Here is a 13,143-nt window from a genome sequence, read left to right on the forward strand (position 1 = left end):
TTTCATGCAACATTTTTGCTCCCATTGGAATATCTTTTTGTAGCTCTTGAGAATTTGAGTGGATCTTAAAGGGGCCTTATTGGCGCCTAGTTTTACACTCGTGGGGCCGATCTCAATTATCGATAGTTGTTTTCCAAGTCACGTTCTCTCTTCATTCACAACTACATATTATGTCGTCCTTTTGTGCACATGCTTACTTCTTATAATGTCGGTTACTGGTCCTTTGGGTTGGGTTCGAGGATCCCCCTAATCCCGTCCACTAGTGGCCATGTTCGTCTAGTCCAGGAACATCAAGAAGGAATCACGCGAAGACTTGACGCATACTCCAAGGCGTCAAGGTAGTCCCCGACATGTTTTCCCCTAGATGCAACCGACTTATGTGTACCCCTAGTCACCCCTGGTATCTATATAAAGCGAGGTGTTAGGTCCATAGGGATACATATTCATTCACATACGATCTCGTGGTAGATCACATGTACCTTTTACCCCATCACATCAATACAACCAAAGCGGTAGTATCACTCTCCACACGAATGCGACTAGCCACCTAGGCCAGATCGATACGTTTGCTCTAGGACACATTGTTAGATTCAAGAACTTCGAATACACCATGGATTTTTGTGGTGAGGTCGTTTTCTTGGGCTGGGTATCAGGTCAGGCCAAAGATCGCACTAACATGCCCATTCGGGCATCAGAATCAATCCCAGACTAGGATAATGGCATAAAATCAACCATGAACCCAACTTTGAGTCTAGAGCCGAGCACTACCATTGTGAATCCAGGTATCAGACCTGGTCGGGGAAGAGCCCGAGGTCATGTCAGATAGGATCTCAGATAGACTCCCATTGGACGCGACCTTCGATCAGGCCATGAATGAAAGTGAGAAGACTCTGCTGAATGAGATGTTAGGTCGAATTCATAAGCTTGCAATCTTGGACGATCGGAACTCAGTTTACGATCATATCTGGTAGAAACTGGGAGAAGTTGGAATTTTCAGCCCACCCATAACCCATCTAGTCGCTAATGCCGAGGAATTTTGACCCCCTCTTACACCTATAAATATTTTGAGAGAGAACCAGAGACCCCCCCCCTACAGGCACACCAATTCTAAGGGGTCTCTCCCACATAGCTCCACACTCAACCCGATCTAGTTGATCACCCCGTGCATTTGAAAACCGAACCGAAAAAGCATACCAAAAATAAACCAAACTGATTTTATGGTTTTTATGGTTTCAGGTTTCGGTATGGTATGAACTTTTCATACCGATTTGAACTTTGGTTTTTATGGTATATACCGAAAAACCGAACGGTTAACCGATTAAACTGAAGTAAAAAATAAATTTATATTTCTTGAGATGAACAACCATAAAAGTTGTCATTTTTCTTGTACATGAGTTAAATTCACTACTAAGCACATAAATTTTCTTGTAACATAGTCATTTTTCTCCTTTTAAAATGCTAAGCACGTCCATAACCATCAACAGACGAATCAAAGCATTCATATATTCTTATATATGTAGTCATATACTATTTGTGTAAAATAGTATGTGTTTTGAGTCATAAATTTGCAAATTATTATACGTCATTTTCAAATTCGCGTCAACTTTGGTTTTTATGGTATATACCGAAACCATACCGAAATAATTTGGTATATACCGAAACCAAACCGTATTTTATTTTCATAACGTATTTACCAAAGTACTAATACCGTACAAACCGAAAAACCATAGAACCGAACCATGTAAACCGAATAAACCGAACGCACAGGGTGACTAGTTGATCTTAAGTTTAGACTCCTAATGACGGAGCGAAATACTATCAGATCCCTTGGTAGGGTTCATGACGAGATCAGAAGTACCAGAACGGAGTCTGCACGCAGAGTTTACCCAGGTTCGGACCTCCGAAGAGAATTACCCTACATCTTGCTTCTTCTTGTTATTCATGGTGAGGGGATACCTCGTGCAAAGGATTACAATGGTGTACAGGATTGCTACCGAGAGTTTGTATCTGAGATTGGATGATAATGAGGTCCTATACCTCCCTTTATATAGACAGGAGATGTCTAGGGTTTACACAGAGGGTAGGTCAGATATGTTATGCCGTCGTTTCCTTGACTTGAAGAGCACGAAGGTCGCCCATGCTTCTTTAGGGCTTCCTCCCCTTCTTGGGCCCGGTGGGCCCTGTGTACTGGGTGAGGACAGGTACCAAGGGTACAAGACCCCGTCACCTAATTAGATGGGTTCTAGTCTCTATCTAATAGAATTAGACTCCTAATTATACGGGACGCCGCTAGGCTCTCTCTCCAGTTTCCTCGGAGCTCTTCCTTCTTGCACGTTGAAGTGTTGTCGGATTACTACTTCAAAATGTGTGGATACCTCGGAGGGGTCGTCTACTTCGACTCTCGATTGGCGGATCGTCTCGAAGAAATTCTTGCGGCTGGGAGGTATAACCTAGTTGCTTTGCTACTATGCTCGCCGATGAGATTGCCGTTACCTGCCATCCTCATAGTGTTGGGTGTGATTGTGTAGCATATATCTTTTATTGTGCAATTTCCCCTACAGGTGAAGGGGCAAATGCATGTGAAATATTGTATTCTAGTAGAGAAGATATGTATGATGATATAGTGAGCCCTGGCCATGGGAATGGAAGACGCTTCACAAATGCTCATCAATTACAAGGTGATATATAGTATTAGAACCATGGAATCGCCATATTGTTCTTTCTTGGACCAGAATGTAACCCAATTGACTGTGGTGGCCTAATATCATTGGCCTTCATGAGACGGGCACTTGGCGCTGAAGGATAATTTAGTCTGTTTTTCTTTTGACATTCCACAATTTAGTCTATTTATAAAGCAAGTATACCTGAAACTGAAATGTTGGTAGTGTATATTGAGAGTTACTCTAGCCAGTATTTATGCTGCTTGTATACTCAAATGAAAATGCTCAGCTAAAAAAAGCTTCTTTGTAAAGACATATTGTTATACTCCCTCGTATCCAAATTAATTGTCGCTACTTTAGTAGTTGTACTAAGGCCCTGTTTGTTTGGGTTTTTGCTTCTGCTTTTGCAACTTTTTCACTTTCGTCAAAAAGCCATAAAAGCTTCTAAATAGATGTTTTTGCGACTTCAAAAGCCATAAAAGCTAAAAGCTTCTAAATAGATGTTTTTGCAGCTTTTATGGCTTTTGAAGACTTCAAAAGCCATAAAAGCTCCAAAAACATATATTTAGAAGCTTTTATGGCTTTTTGGCCAAAATGAAAAAGCTGCAAAAGCAAAAGCAAAAGGCCAAACAAACAGGGTCTAAAGCAGCCATAATTAATTTGGATTGATGGGAATGGTAAAAATACTTTAAAGAGTCGACGTGTTGGATGTGTGATGAGAAAAACAGATCGAGATATAGTTTTATTAAATGAGAGCAACCCTTTATTAATTACATACATATCTTGTAATCTTTAGGAGTATACTTTATTTCTGAAGATTCAATGATTGCAAATCCTCCAATTCACTTTTCTTCCTCTTCATGTTCTTTTTGTGCATGTGCTGAAAGTATATTTTCCCTTGATATATGTATGCCACTTTCACGCCAAGTGTGGGAAAATACAGGCTAGAGTTAACTGTAATTATTTGCTTTCTTTTTGAAGTAAAAATAAAGACATATTATAATTTCTTTTTCTATCAACTCATGCCAAATACATATTCCTTCCGATCCATTGTACTAAATCAGTTGCAAGTAATATGAAATGGAGGAAGTAATAAATCCATTTAAGTGGAGCTTTCATCATCCAGTGAGGCTGGAGGAACCAGGTTCAGAGAAGCCAGGGTAGCACTGGTGTTGATCCATGCCAACACCATCATCAGCAAAAATATCGCTCCAAGGCCATTGCTGCTGCTGGCCAATGTCGTCTTCTCCTCCTCCGATCAGCCCCACCCCCTCCTCCGACCGCTGGTCGTTGGCAATGGCGAAGTTCTCGGAGGTGGGCATGTTATTGCTTCCGTTGGCGCTGCTGTTGCTGGGGCTGCCGACCGTGGCGCCACTGACATCGCCGATATGGTCCTGATCAGCACCGACGCGGACGCCGGTGATGAGGAATCGGCGGTGGGTGGAAGCATTGGGAGTTGCGGTGTGGATGGCAACGTCGCAGCTTCGGCACAGGAGGGCTCTGTCCTCTACACAGAAGAAGTAGCCTGTTTTCTCCTGGAATGTAATATATAAGTACATAGTACATGTTTATGAATGAAAAAACTCATATCAATTAGAATGTTAGGAGATTCTTTTGAAAATCCTTTTAACAATAAATACTTACATATGTACGTCTTTCTTATATTTTAATAAGAATTTTAGGAATTACAACCCCCAGATAAATAAAGTAGGTTGCACACCATGTCACGTTTAGAAAGAAAGAATTATACAAATAGGGTATTTTCCTTTTTCACCCCCATAATCCTGATATTTTGATAGTTTTGCCCTATTTAAAATATCTTGCTATGTATACTCTCATAATTTTAGGGTTTTCCAAACATTTTATTCAAAAGTCACAATTGAGACAAGGGACGGATCTAAGGGGAGACGAGGGGGGGGGGCGAGCCCCCCCCCCCCCCAATCGATCGTCTTGTCCCTCGATAGTGATCTGTCAATCACTAATTTTTTGGCTTGCCCGCTTGTCCCGTGCTGGCTTCGCCCCCCCCCCCCCTATCCTTCCTCACGCCTTTCTCATTAACGTAAAAGCTTCAGCCCATGTACGGCCCATTACATGCTAAAATCCAAAAATCCACCATCATAAAAGAAAATTGCCTAACAGGCCATCGTGGAAGGAAAAGAGGCCTGTTAATTGCAGCACACAGCCACGACCTGATTACGCACTCTCGTATCGCTAATTTCTCCAAGCCGCCGTTGATATTGAAACTGGCGCCTGAGGGCTGCTGCGATCAGATCTCTCCGTCGGGTCGCCATGGAGAGAAGCGGAGAAGGGAAGGGATCGCCGGAATACGCAGGTGTCTATCCACGCACATGTTGCTGGTTCCCAGAAGAGCGGACGCACGGATGGACAACAACCACTCAAGGGGAAAAGGTAATTGATTCTCACATCAGATTAGTTCTTTGCTTTAAAAATTATAGAAGTATAATCAGACAGATTTAGAATCAATTATAACATTCCTACTTGTGCTTGTGTAAACATGAAGAAGAAGAGAGCAGAATTGATTCATCAATTTTTGATTCCGTTTTTGGGACTGGGTCGAGTTAGTGAGGTCCATCTCATCAATTCCAATAAATAATGAGATTAGGTAATATATTATTTACTACAAATTATTATTTCATAAGATTATCCGGTATTTCTAGTGTTGTGAATTTGTTTTGTCATTTGTCAATTTTCAATCAAGTTTGATCATGTGAATGCAATGAATAGACACAAAAAGGGTGTGTTACACCATGGCATCTCCATTAGACCAGACCTTAATTTTTTTTACAACATTACCATTGCATATGAGACTTAGTGTGAAACCTCGCCCCCTCTATGTTGAAATCCTGGCTCACAATCGGTTTACCAAACGACAACACTGCTCACAACAACTTTTTCATAGCTCACATCCCACAATCAGCTTTTTAAAAGCCACATCCCAACCAAACAGACAGCCAACCGAAAAGGCGGAAGGGAGAAGCGTCACAGAGGCATCACAATCAGTAGAGCGTCAAGGACCGGAACTCCGTCGAGGGTGCTACACTGGGCAAGGTCGCGTGTGTTTGGCACCTACATGCCACCCAGCGAGGACCAGGGTGAGACAATTACGCTAGGCTTCGGTAGCCCGAGTCAAATGAGGAACAAGAGCGACCTCCACATCCGTATGCGAGAACAGGATGGGGTCGGTGACGCATAATGCACCGTGGGGGAGCCACAAGTCAATGTAGAAGACCTTGTGATGCCTGTTGTTGACGAGAGCGACAAAGATGGACCGGTAAGCAGCAACAGGGAGCACATTAATCCAAGTATTAGAATAATTGAGGGAAACATTCACGCCCTCTGTTTTAGAATAATGGAGGGAGTATCTCCTACCAAGAACAACCAATGCGGAGCTGGCACGTCAAATATTGCACCACAAGAGTAGAGCTAAATGTTTACTCCCTCGGTTCCATAATATAAGAGCATTTTCTGATACTAGTGTAGTGTCAAAAACGCTCTTATATTATGAGTCAGAGGAAGTATTTTTTTGGTTGTATTAATATAGAACGGATTTTGGCATTGAATGCCTAAGAATCACTGTTTAATTTTTTTTCATCAAATTACTTTCGGAACATGTTTTTATTTTTATCGCAATCTGGGAGCTCAAATAGAAATGAATGGTCAAATATGCGGATCTTGAAGATCAAGTCAGTGTCTAAAATGGCAACTTTAGAGAACCTGAGGCAGAACATTGATATTGCACTCACCCGTTTAACAAATACGGAGTATCACGAAATTAAGTTTGCAATTGCATAATGCTGAACTTGTTTCATACTAGTAGTTCGCTACAAGAAAACAGCTAAGTAGTCAAGGAAAGTCGAAAGAACAGGTAAACAAACTGTCAAACAAGCAAGAAAAACATAATTATCCACCACAACACCAAACGGAGCATACGTCAAGCACAACTCTTCTTCTTTTTCTTTGCAAGAAAACTCAAGCTTAAGTACCTGGCAGATGTCGCAGGCGGGGTGGCTCCCGCCGTCGTCGCCGGCGCCGGGCGACGACGAGCCGGCGGGCGTTGAGGAGAGGAGCGCGACGCGGTGGTGCCTGCCGGCGAGCTTGTTGGCGGAGTGCACGGCGGCGTCGCAGCGGCGGCACAGCGCGGCCTCGTCGGCGCAGCACAGCACCGCGGCCTCCGCCTGCCCGCACGCGTCGCACCCTATCTTCATGAGCATGCGCCGTGCATGAGGGAGAAGAGAAATCTCGAGGATGGATACTGGGAGGGTGCGAGCCGGGAGGGAGAGGGAAATGGTATTAGTAGCATCTGGACACTTGCCAGTTTTGGTAGGTGGAGGTCGCTGTCCGGGAAAATATCCGCTGCCCTGCACAGGCTGCACTACATGCCACGTCGGTAATTCTAGTACGGAGTACCTGCTTCCCTTTTTTGACAAGTTTTAATTTTCTTGCTGGCCACGGTTGGAGCGTCGTGCGGTTGATAGACCGACGCATGAGGCTCCGGTTAGCCGTGGAAGAGGTTTATGTTGTGCCAAGGAGCCACGTAGGTCTACCGGAAAGTCCATTTCAGTCACAGCTAGGGAGAAAAATCCCGAGATCTTTAGTCGAGTCCACCGTGCATTTTTCTTAATTTCAACATTTTTGCATTTTATAAAGATAGTACCCCGTCCGTATAACATAATAAATGACGTGGTTTTATATCGTCTGACCGAAGGGCAGCTTTTCTTCCTCTCAAGGGCAAGATCACCAGTAGAAAAACGAGTATTAGTAGCAGGTCTCGGAAGCAGTTGTGACCAAGCAGAACAATGCTACATGTAGTACCTACACCGAAGGAGCTTATTATTATTATTATTATTATTATTATTATTATTATTATTATTATTATTATTATTATACAAAGCATCGAGGCGGTTAGGAACACAAAACCTCATGCGGCAAAGATTGAAAGTGGTTGGTGATTAGCAACCACCTCCATTTTCACAGCACCGCAAGCGGTTTCTTCTTAGAATCCGCCTAGGGCTAGTGATTAGCTCGGGGCACCCACATTTCCTTCTTTTCGTCCACGGGTTATGATACATGATACGTCTCAAATGTATCCATTTCTATGAACACTTTTGATTGACTTTTAACTAAAATATTGCTGTGGTGAATAAAATCTAACCGGCACTGACGCTGCTGTCAGCAAAATTTTACATGGTGTTATCTTTCTGTGCAGAAAAGTGTTGGAAAAAATAAAACAACAATAGAAGGCAAAGTATTTCAACATATAAGGGACATGGGGCCTAGACTTTGACCAAACAGAGGCCTATAGTGCCTAGGCACCCATGGCCCTGAGGCAACTCCACCGGGTGCGTACTGCCTAGGGTGTGGGTGCCTCGGGCTAGCCTGCAGTGCCGTTGGCTTTATATTCATGAGAAATATCTTTGTGATTTATCCTTGTTTTTTGTACGATACTGAGATGCCATCATCATAATTCTTCATCCAGGAGGGGGGGCTGCTTGAAGCTGTACTTTTTTTTCCCGGAGAGGGGGAATGTTCACCATGAACTTTGTCAACCCCTTCTCCAACACTATCAACATGCTCTCCCAACCATGTGTGAGTAATCCGATGTAGCCACATGGGATGGATGAGAACTGAATGAGATTGATTATGTATTAGACCTCAGATTGATGTGGGAATGATCCATAGTGTAATGGTTGTTCAAGAATTGGTATTGCTATGACTTTGCTTTGCCCAATACTTATTACTAAGGCCCGAGTAACACTTGTCATCAAGCCACAACCCCTCTCATTTTTCGTCCATCTCCCTTCCCCTTCCCTGATCCATGGCCAAACCCTAGCTAGTCAAAATCCTTGTTCACCTGGACAAGCATGGAAGTGTAGTGGCGGTTCTACTGCCACCGCAGCGGCGTGGTGGCAAATCCACCCATCCACGTTGGCACAATGGTATGTCACCGCCACCGGCCTCCACCGAGGCCTCCCCGGGCAGACTCCGTCACATGGGAGCACCCCTTTTGATGTTGTCTCATATCTCTGGCACGGTGAGCTCTGAAGTGTGGCCGACCTTCGCGTTGATGGCCTTTGAACCTGCCTACTAAACACTGATGAAACTTGTATCTTTGCCTTTGTACATTTCGTCGAAATACATATGTGTAATGAAACCCGACTAGGTCTAAATAAACGTGTACACATGTGTAACAAAACCCAACTAGGTCTAAATAAATATGTACATATGTGTAATTATACCCAATTAGGTCCAATGAAATATGTCTCTTGCAAGTGCTTTATTATTTGATGACACCGTACAAAATTGTAACTTAGTTGTTTTGGACCACCACATTTTCTCTTCTCGAAAGGCTTGATTTATTTAGGTGGCTATACTTAGTTGTATGTCCAAACATGAACAAGTTTTTTCCTTGTTGTTAATAGGGATATCGATGGGGACATGTACTATCATCGATGTTGCGACATTTTAGTTGCATAGCATAAGTATTTAGTATATAAGAGGAAGGGTCGGGAGGAAGCACTAGCTACTCCGGACGATGAATCTTCTCTTCTTGCGTAATAAGTTTGCCTTCAGGACATATTGTTGCCTTATGGATTTATTCAATCAACTTCTTGTCCAGAGGCGGTTATGATCCTGGGAGCATGTATAATTGTTCTGGTTAAATTTCACTTAGGTCAGTACATATGTTATTACTATATAAATTATAGTTTCCTTGTGAATTGGTTTTTGATCAAATTGGATTTTAGGCACACTACACGAGATGGAAAAGTCTTACTAGCTCGTCTACTGTACATCTCCATTAATGTGCATATTTTATGCACATCACAAAAGACATATGGAAATGTAGAGAGGACGTCATGAAGAGGCGAGAAGGGTAACTACATGGGACGCTGCCGTAGTAGTATAAGCACATCACAATAGACTTATGTTTCTAGATTTTACAAATATGTCCATATGTTGGATGTGAAGTGTTTAATTCTCCATCGTAGCTTTGAAACCCCAGTTATATGTATGTGTTTTATGAAAAGCAAAGTGTTGGTGCAATGAATGATGTATGCATGTGTATCGTGCTTGTATGTTTTTGTCAATTTTATTTGCAGGGCTAGTAACAAAATAGAAATCATTCTCAACCCTGAAAAGGGTAATGGAGACGGTAATGAAGACAATTCTGCGGAGGAAACCGCCTTGGGGCTCAAAGCATTGGAACTGCGTTATCTCAAAGAACCACGTGCACTTACAAAAATTGGAGACGTTTGCTAAAATGCCACTGCCGTTCCAACTATTAGCGACACAAGCTTTGAGACGGAATAAGGAACCACCGCTCGCCCATGTACGAAACCACCTCCAAAGCCCGATCATGTACTCAAATTAGAAACGGTACAACATCACCATGAAATCTACGACGAGGTGTCATGGATGCTCCGTCATCCAAGTGGTATCGTCCCCGGCGACGACGGAGTTTTGTCTGTGATGAGGATGTTTAAGGGCCAATTTTGTTTCCATATGTGTTGGGGGTCTCGTTGTAAAAGTCAAGGATAAGTTTGCAATTTACATTTACTAATTGGTCCATCTATAACTTGTTATGTACAACTATTTTAATATTAATGCAACTTCAGGGTCCTTATGGACCCCCTTTGGTTCAAAAAAATGTATGATACTAACTTATTTTCCTATGCCGATATCTAACCACGAGGCATTACCTAATTGTACGCACATGTAGATGTTCTTCCATTTTTTTTCCCCCACTGCAAGATTTGAATGCCTAGAACACAACGAGTGGTTCAGGGCGAGTGGTGTTGCGAGCAGTGCAATCTTTTTTTTCTTTTTTGGTGCAATCTAACGACACATGACAACATGAACCATCGGTGAGAAGAAAAACGATATGCATACACAGCAAGATGACATCTCTACCATAAAAGGAGAGTTTGTAGTCACATCCGTTTCGTTCATGTCGTATGCAGCCATTCATCTCCAAAAATCGTTCTAGTTATCTCTTGCCCAATCTCGCAACTAATTAGTCTGGTTAATTATGCAAGTTAATTAGGCATGCTTTAGTTTATGGAAAATAGTATGGACCTTTAGAGATGAGGGTCACATTAGTTATGAAGAGTTTCATTCTTTAAACTGGAAGATCACATGAATTGTGTAAAATATTGTCGTGCATCGGACGTGAAAATCACATTAATTAAGAAAAGTATTATCTAGAATACCCTTATCCCCGTTGCAACACAGAGCAATTAGCTAGTCTAACTAGAGGGTGAGTATAACTTCTTTTGTTTGGTTTTGAATACGGATGAGGACAATGCCTGTCACTGGAATGAAGACAAGGGGAGTCATGGCTACCAAATCCAGCTCGTCAAAATATCCATGTTTCTACTCAGGGCAATTAGCTAGTCTAACTAGAGGGTGAGTACAACTTTTTCTTTTACTTTTTGATGAATACGGATTGTAGAAGTGTATGCTCTAACTAATGCAATCAAAATATCGATCTGATGGAAGAGACTAGGCAACACATTATATGTCAACACTTTTCCTCACGTGTGGCTTCCTCAGGCCTAAATGTGAATTGAAAATGGGCTGTAATTTTTATTTGCCTCTTGGCTCTGATACCATATAGAAATGCATGCTCTAGCCAATGTAATCAAAAAACCAATCTAATGAAAAAGACTAGGCAACACATTAAATACAACGTATGTCTAGCACTGGAAATAAGAGAAGGGAGTCATGGCTACCAAATCCAGCTCGTCAAAATATCCATCCATGAGATCTCGATGGGCCAAAAGATCTGTGGCAGATACAGTGGCCTTGTCCGGACTCGAGATGGGTCCGTGGCTCCATGTCAACGTCGCCACGAGATTGAGATGCACTTGCAGGGGCGGGAAGGACCACGGTCCATCAGTATGCAGAAGCCTTGTGTGGACACTAGGTTGCCACGGTGAAATGAGAATGGATATTCCGACCCGTACCCATAGACCGTAGCTTACCTACCTAGCCGTATCTGGTGTGTTCGTTCTTTCTCTGCTCGACCGACTTCTCTTGTCCACACAATGTGATATCCAAAATGTATGCAAGTGAACAGAGGAAGGTGACGTGTGCATGCCTGCATGGATTAGGGGCAGCCTCAGGATTTGAGGATATCTCCGACTACGTTTCTCAAACACATGCAAAGAAAAAAATGTGTTTCTCAAACGGACATCCTCATATGTGAATGAAGTAATGTTCATGGACTCCTTAAAAAGAAGGTAATATTCATGGACATTAAGGCGGAGAGACGCCATACAATGGTATCTCTCAAAAATTTCTAGTTCAAATATTTCAAACACAAAGTTTTGATCAAATTTACCGAATTTGATATATTACATGCAAACTATACTAAATTTAAGCTAATTTGATATATATTATAACCAAACATAACTTAAACTAAACCTAAACTAGACTAATATCGGATTGTGACCTCGTCGGTATGACCTTTGAGGCCACTAGGACCATCAACATTGTCATCATTGTCGCCACAGTTGCAGAAGCGTCCCAAGCACCAGTGGTGGAGCTTGAAAAAAAAAATTGGGCGGGCCAGACTAACACAGAGTATAGTTTTTCTTTCTGAAATTTTTAATCATATAAACAATACACACAATTTTAGTCCTCCGAGTACTCTAGCCATGAGGGGGAAAGACCAAACCAACTGTAATGGAATCGGTGCCAATGCCCTCGTGCACCTGAAAGTTTATAATTCTATATACGGGATTGCATAAGACCTAACATCAATTATGCCCTACTCACATTATCTCTTTGTTCCGGTGGATATTGCCAAATTGAGAGCAGAATCTAGGGTCTTTCTACAAGAGCTCAATACCTTGGAAAATTCATTTGTTAAAATTCCTTCATTTGGTTATGTTGTTGTTCCAATTCTAAGCAAGGGCAATACATGATCTTCCTCAATTTTAGTTATATCATCACTTTTCGTTTTAAAATACAAATCAATCATCCTCTTAGTCTGATTTTTCTTGCCCATAACTACCTACTGTACGTTGCAATGTAGAACATCAGGACTGTATAAGACGTAAGGAACTGAAAAAAGTCAGGCTATTAATTATCAAATGGAGAATTGGGGGAAGATATTAGTTTACGTGATGTTGTGCATGTGCGTTTGTACAGGTAGCTGTTGCTTCGCTTCGCCAAGTTATTGGACTGCTGCTGGACTAGGCTAGGAAGATGCATAGGTATGAAAAGTTGTCAAATTCCTGGGCGGGTTATGGCCCCGTTTGGCCCCTACAAAGCTCCGCCCATGCCAGGCACTGCTGCATCCAACCATCGCTAGTTGTGGCGTCGCGCTTGCACCATAGTCATTACGCCTCCTTAACACAGAGGTCACACACTAACTCGGCGACCGCGATCTGGAGGAGGTCCTGGATGCTCCAGCACTAACGACGGGGTGTGGATCTCCTTGGTGGTCTTGAACAGGTAC

The 13,143-nt window shown here is 42.4% G+C and overlaps 1 protein-coding gene across 1 annotated transcript; it reads right to left on the reverse strand.

The window, feature by feature from the left end:
* Positions 1-3,641: 3,641 nt before the first annotated feature.
* Positions 3,642-6,970, reverse strand: LOC123132441 (B-box zinc finger protein 22). The gene is made up of 2 exons (XM_044552230.1): positions 6,665-6,970; positions 3,642-4,195 (listed from the first exon to the last, which is right to left on the reverse strand). Exons 1-2 carry the CDS (start codon positions 6,890-6,892, stop codon positions 3,779-3,781), a joined length of 645 nt encoding a protein of 214 aa, XP_044408165.1. The 5' UTR covers positions 6,893-6,970; the 3' UTR covers positions 3,642-3,778.
* Between the last annotated feature and the right edge of the window lie 6,173 nt (positions 6,971-13,143).

This window comes from Triticum aestivum, chromosome 6A, assembly GCF_018294505.1.
Source record: "Triticum aestivum cultivar Chinese Spring chromosome 6A, IWGSC CS RefSeq v2.1, whole genome shotgun sequence".
NCBI lineage: Eukaryota > Viridiplantae > Streptophyta > Magnoliopsida > Poales > Poaceae > Triticum > Triticum aestivum.

Excerpts from the sequence above, each read along its gene's own strand:
- LOC123132441 (XM_044552230.1), bottom strand. The coding sequence starts at position 6,892 with ATGCTCATGAAGATAGGGTGCGACGCGTGCGGGCAGGCGGAGGCCGCG. Across the intron at positions 4,196-6,664 it reads CCGCCTGCGACATCTGCCAG|GAGAAAACAGGCTACTTCTT; the intron begins GTACTTAAGCTT and ends ATTACATTCCAG.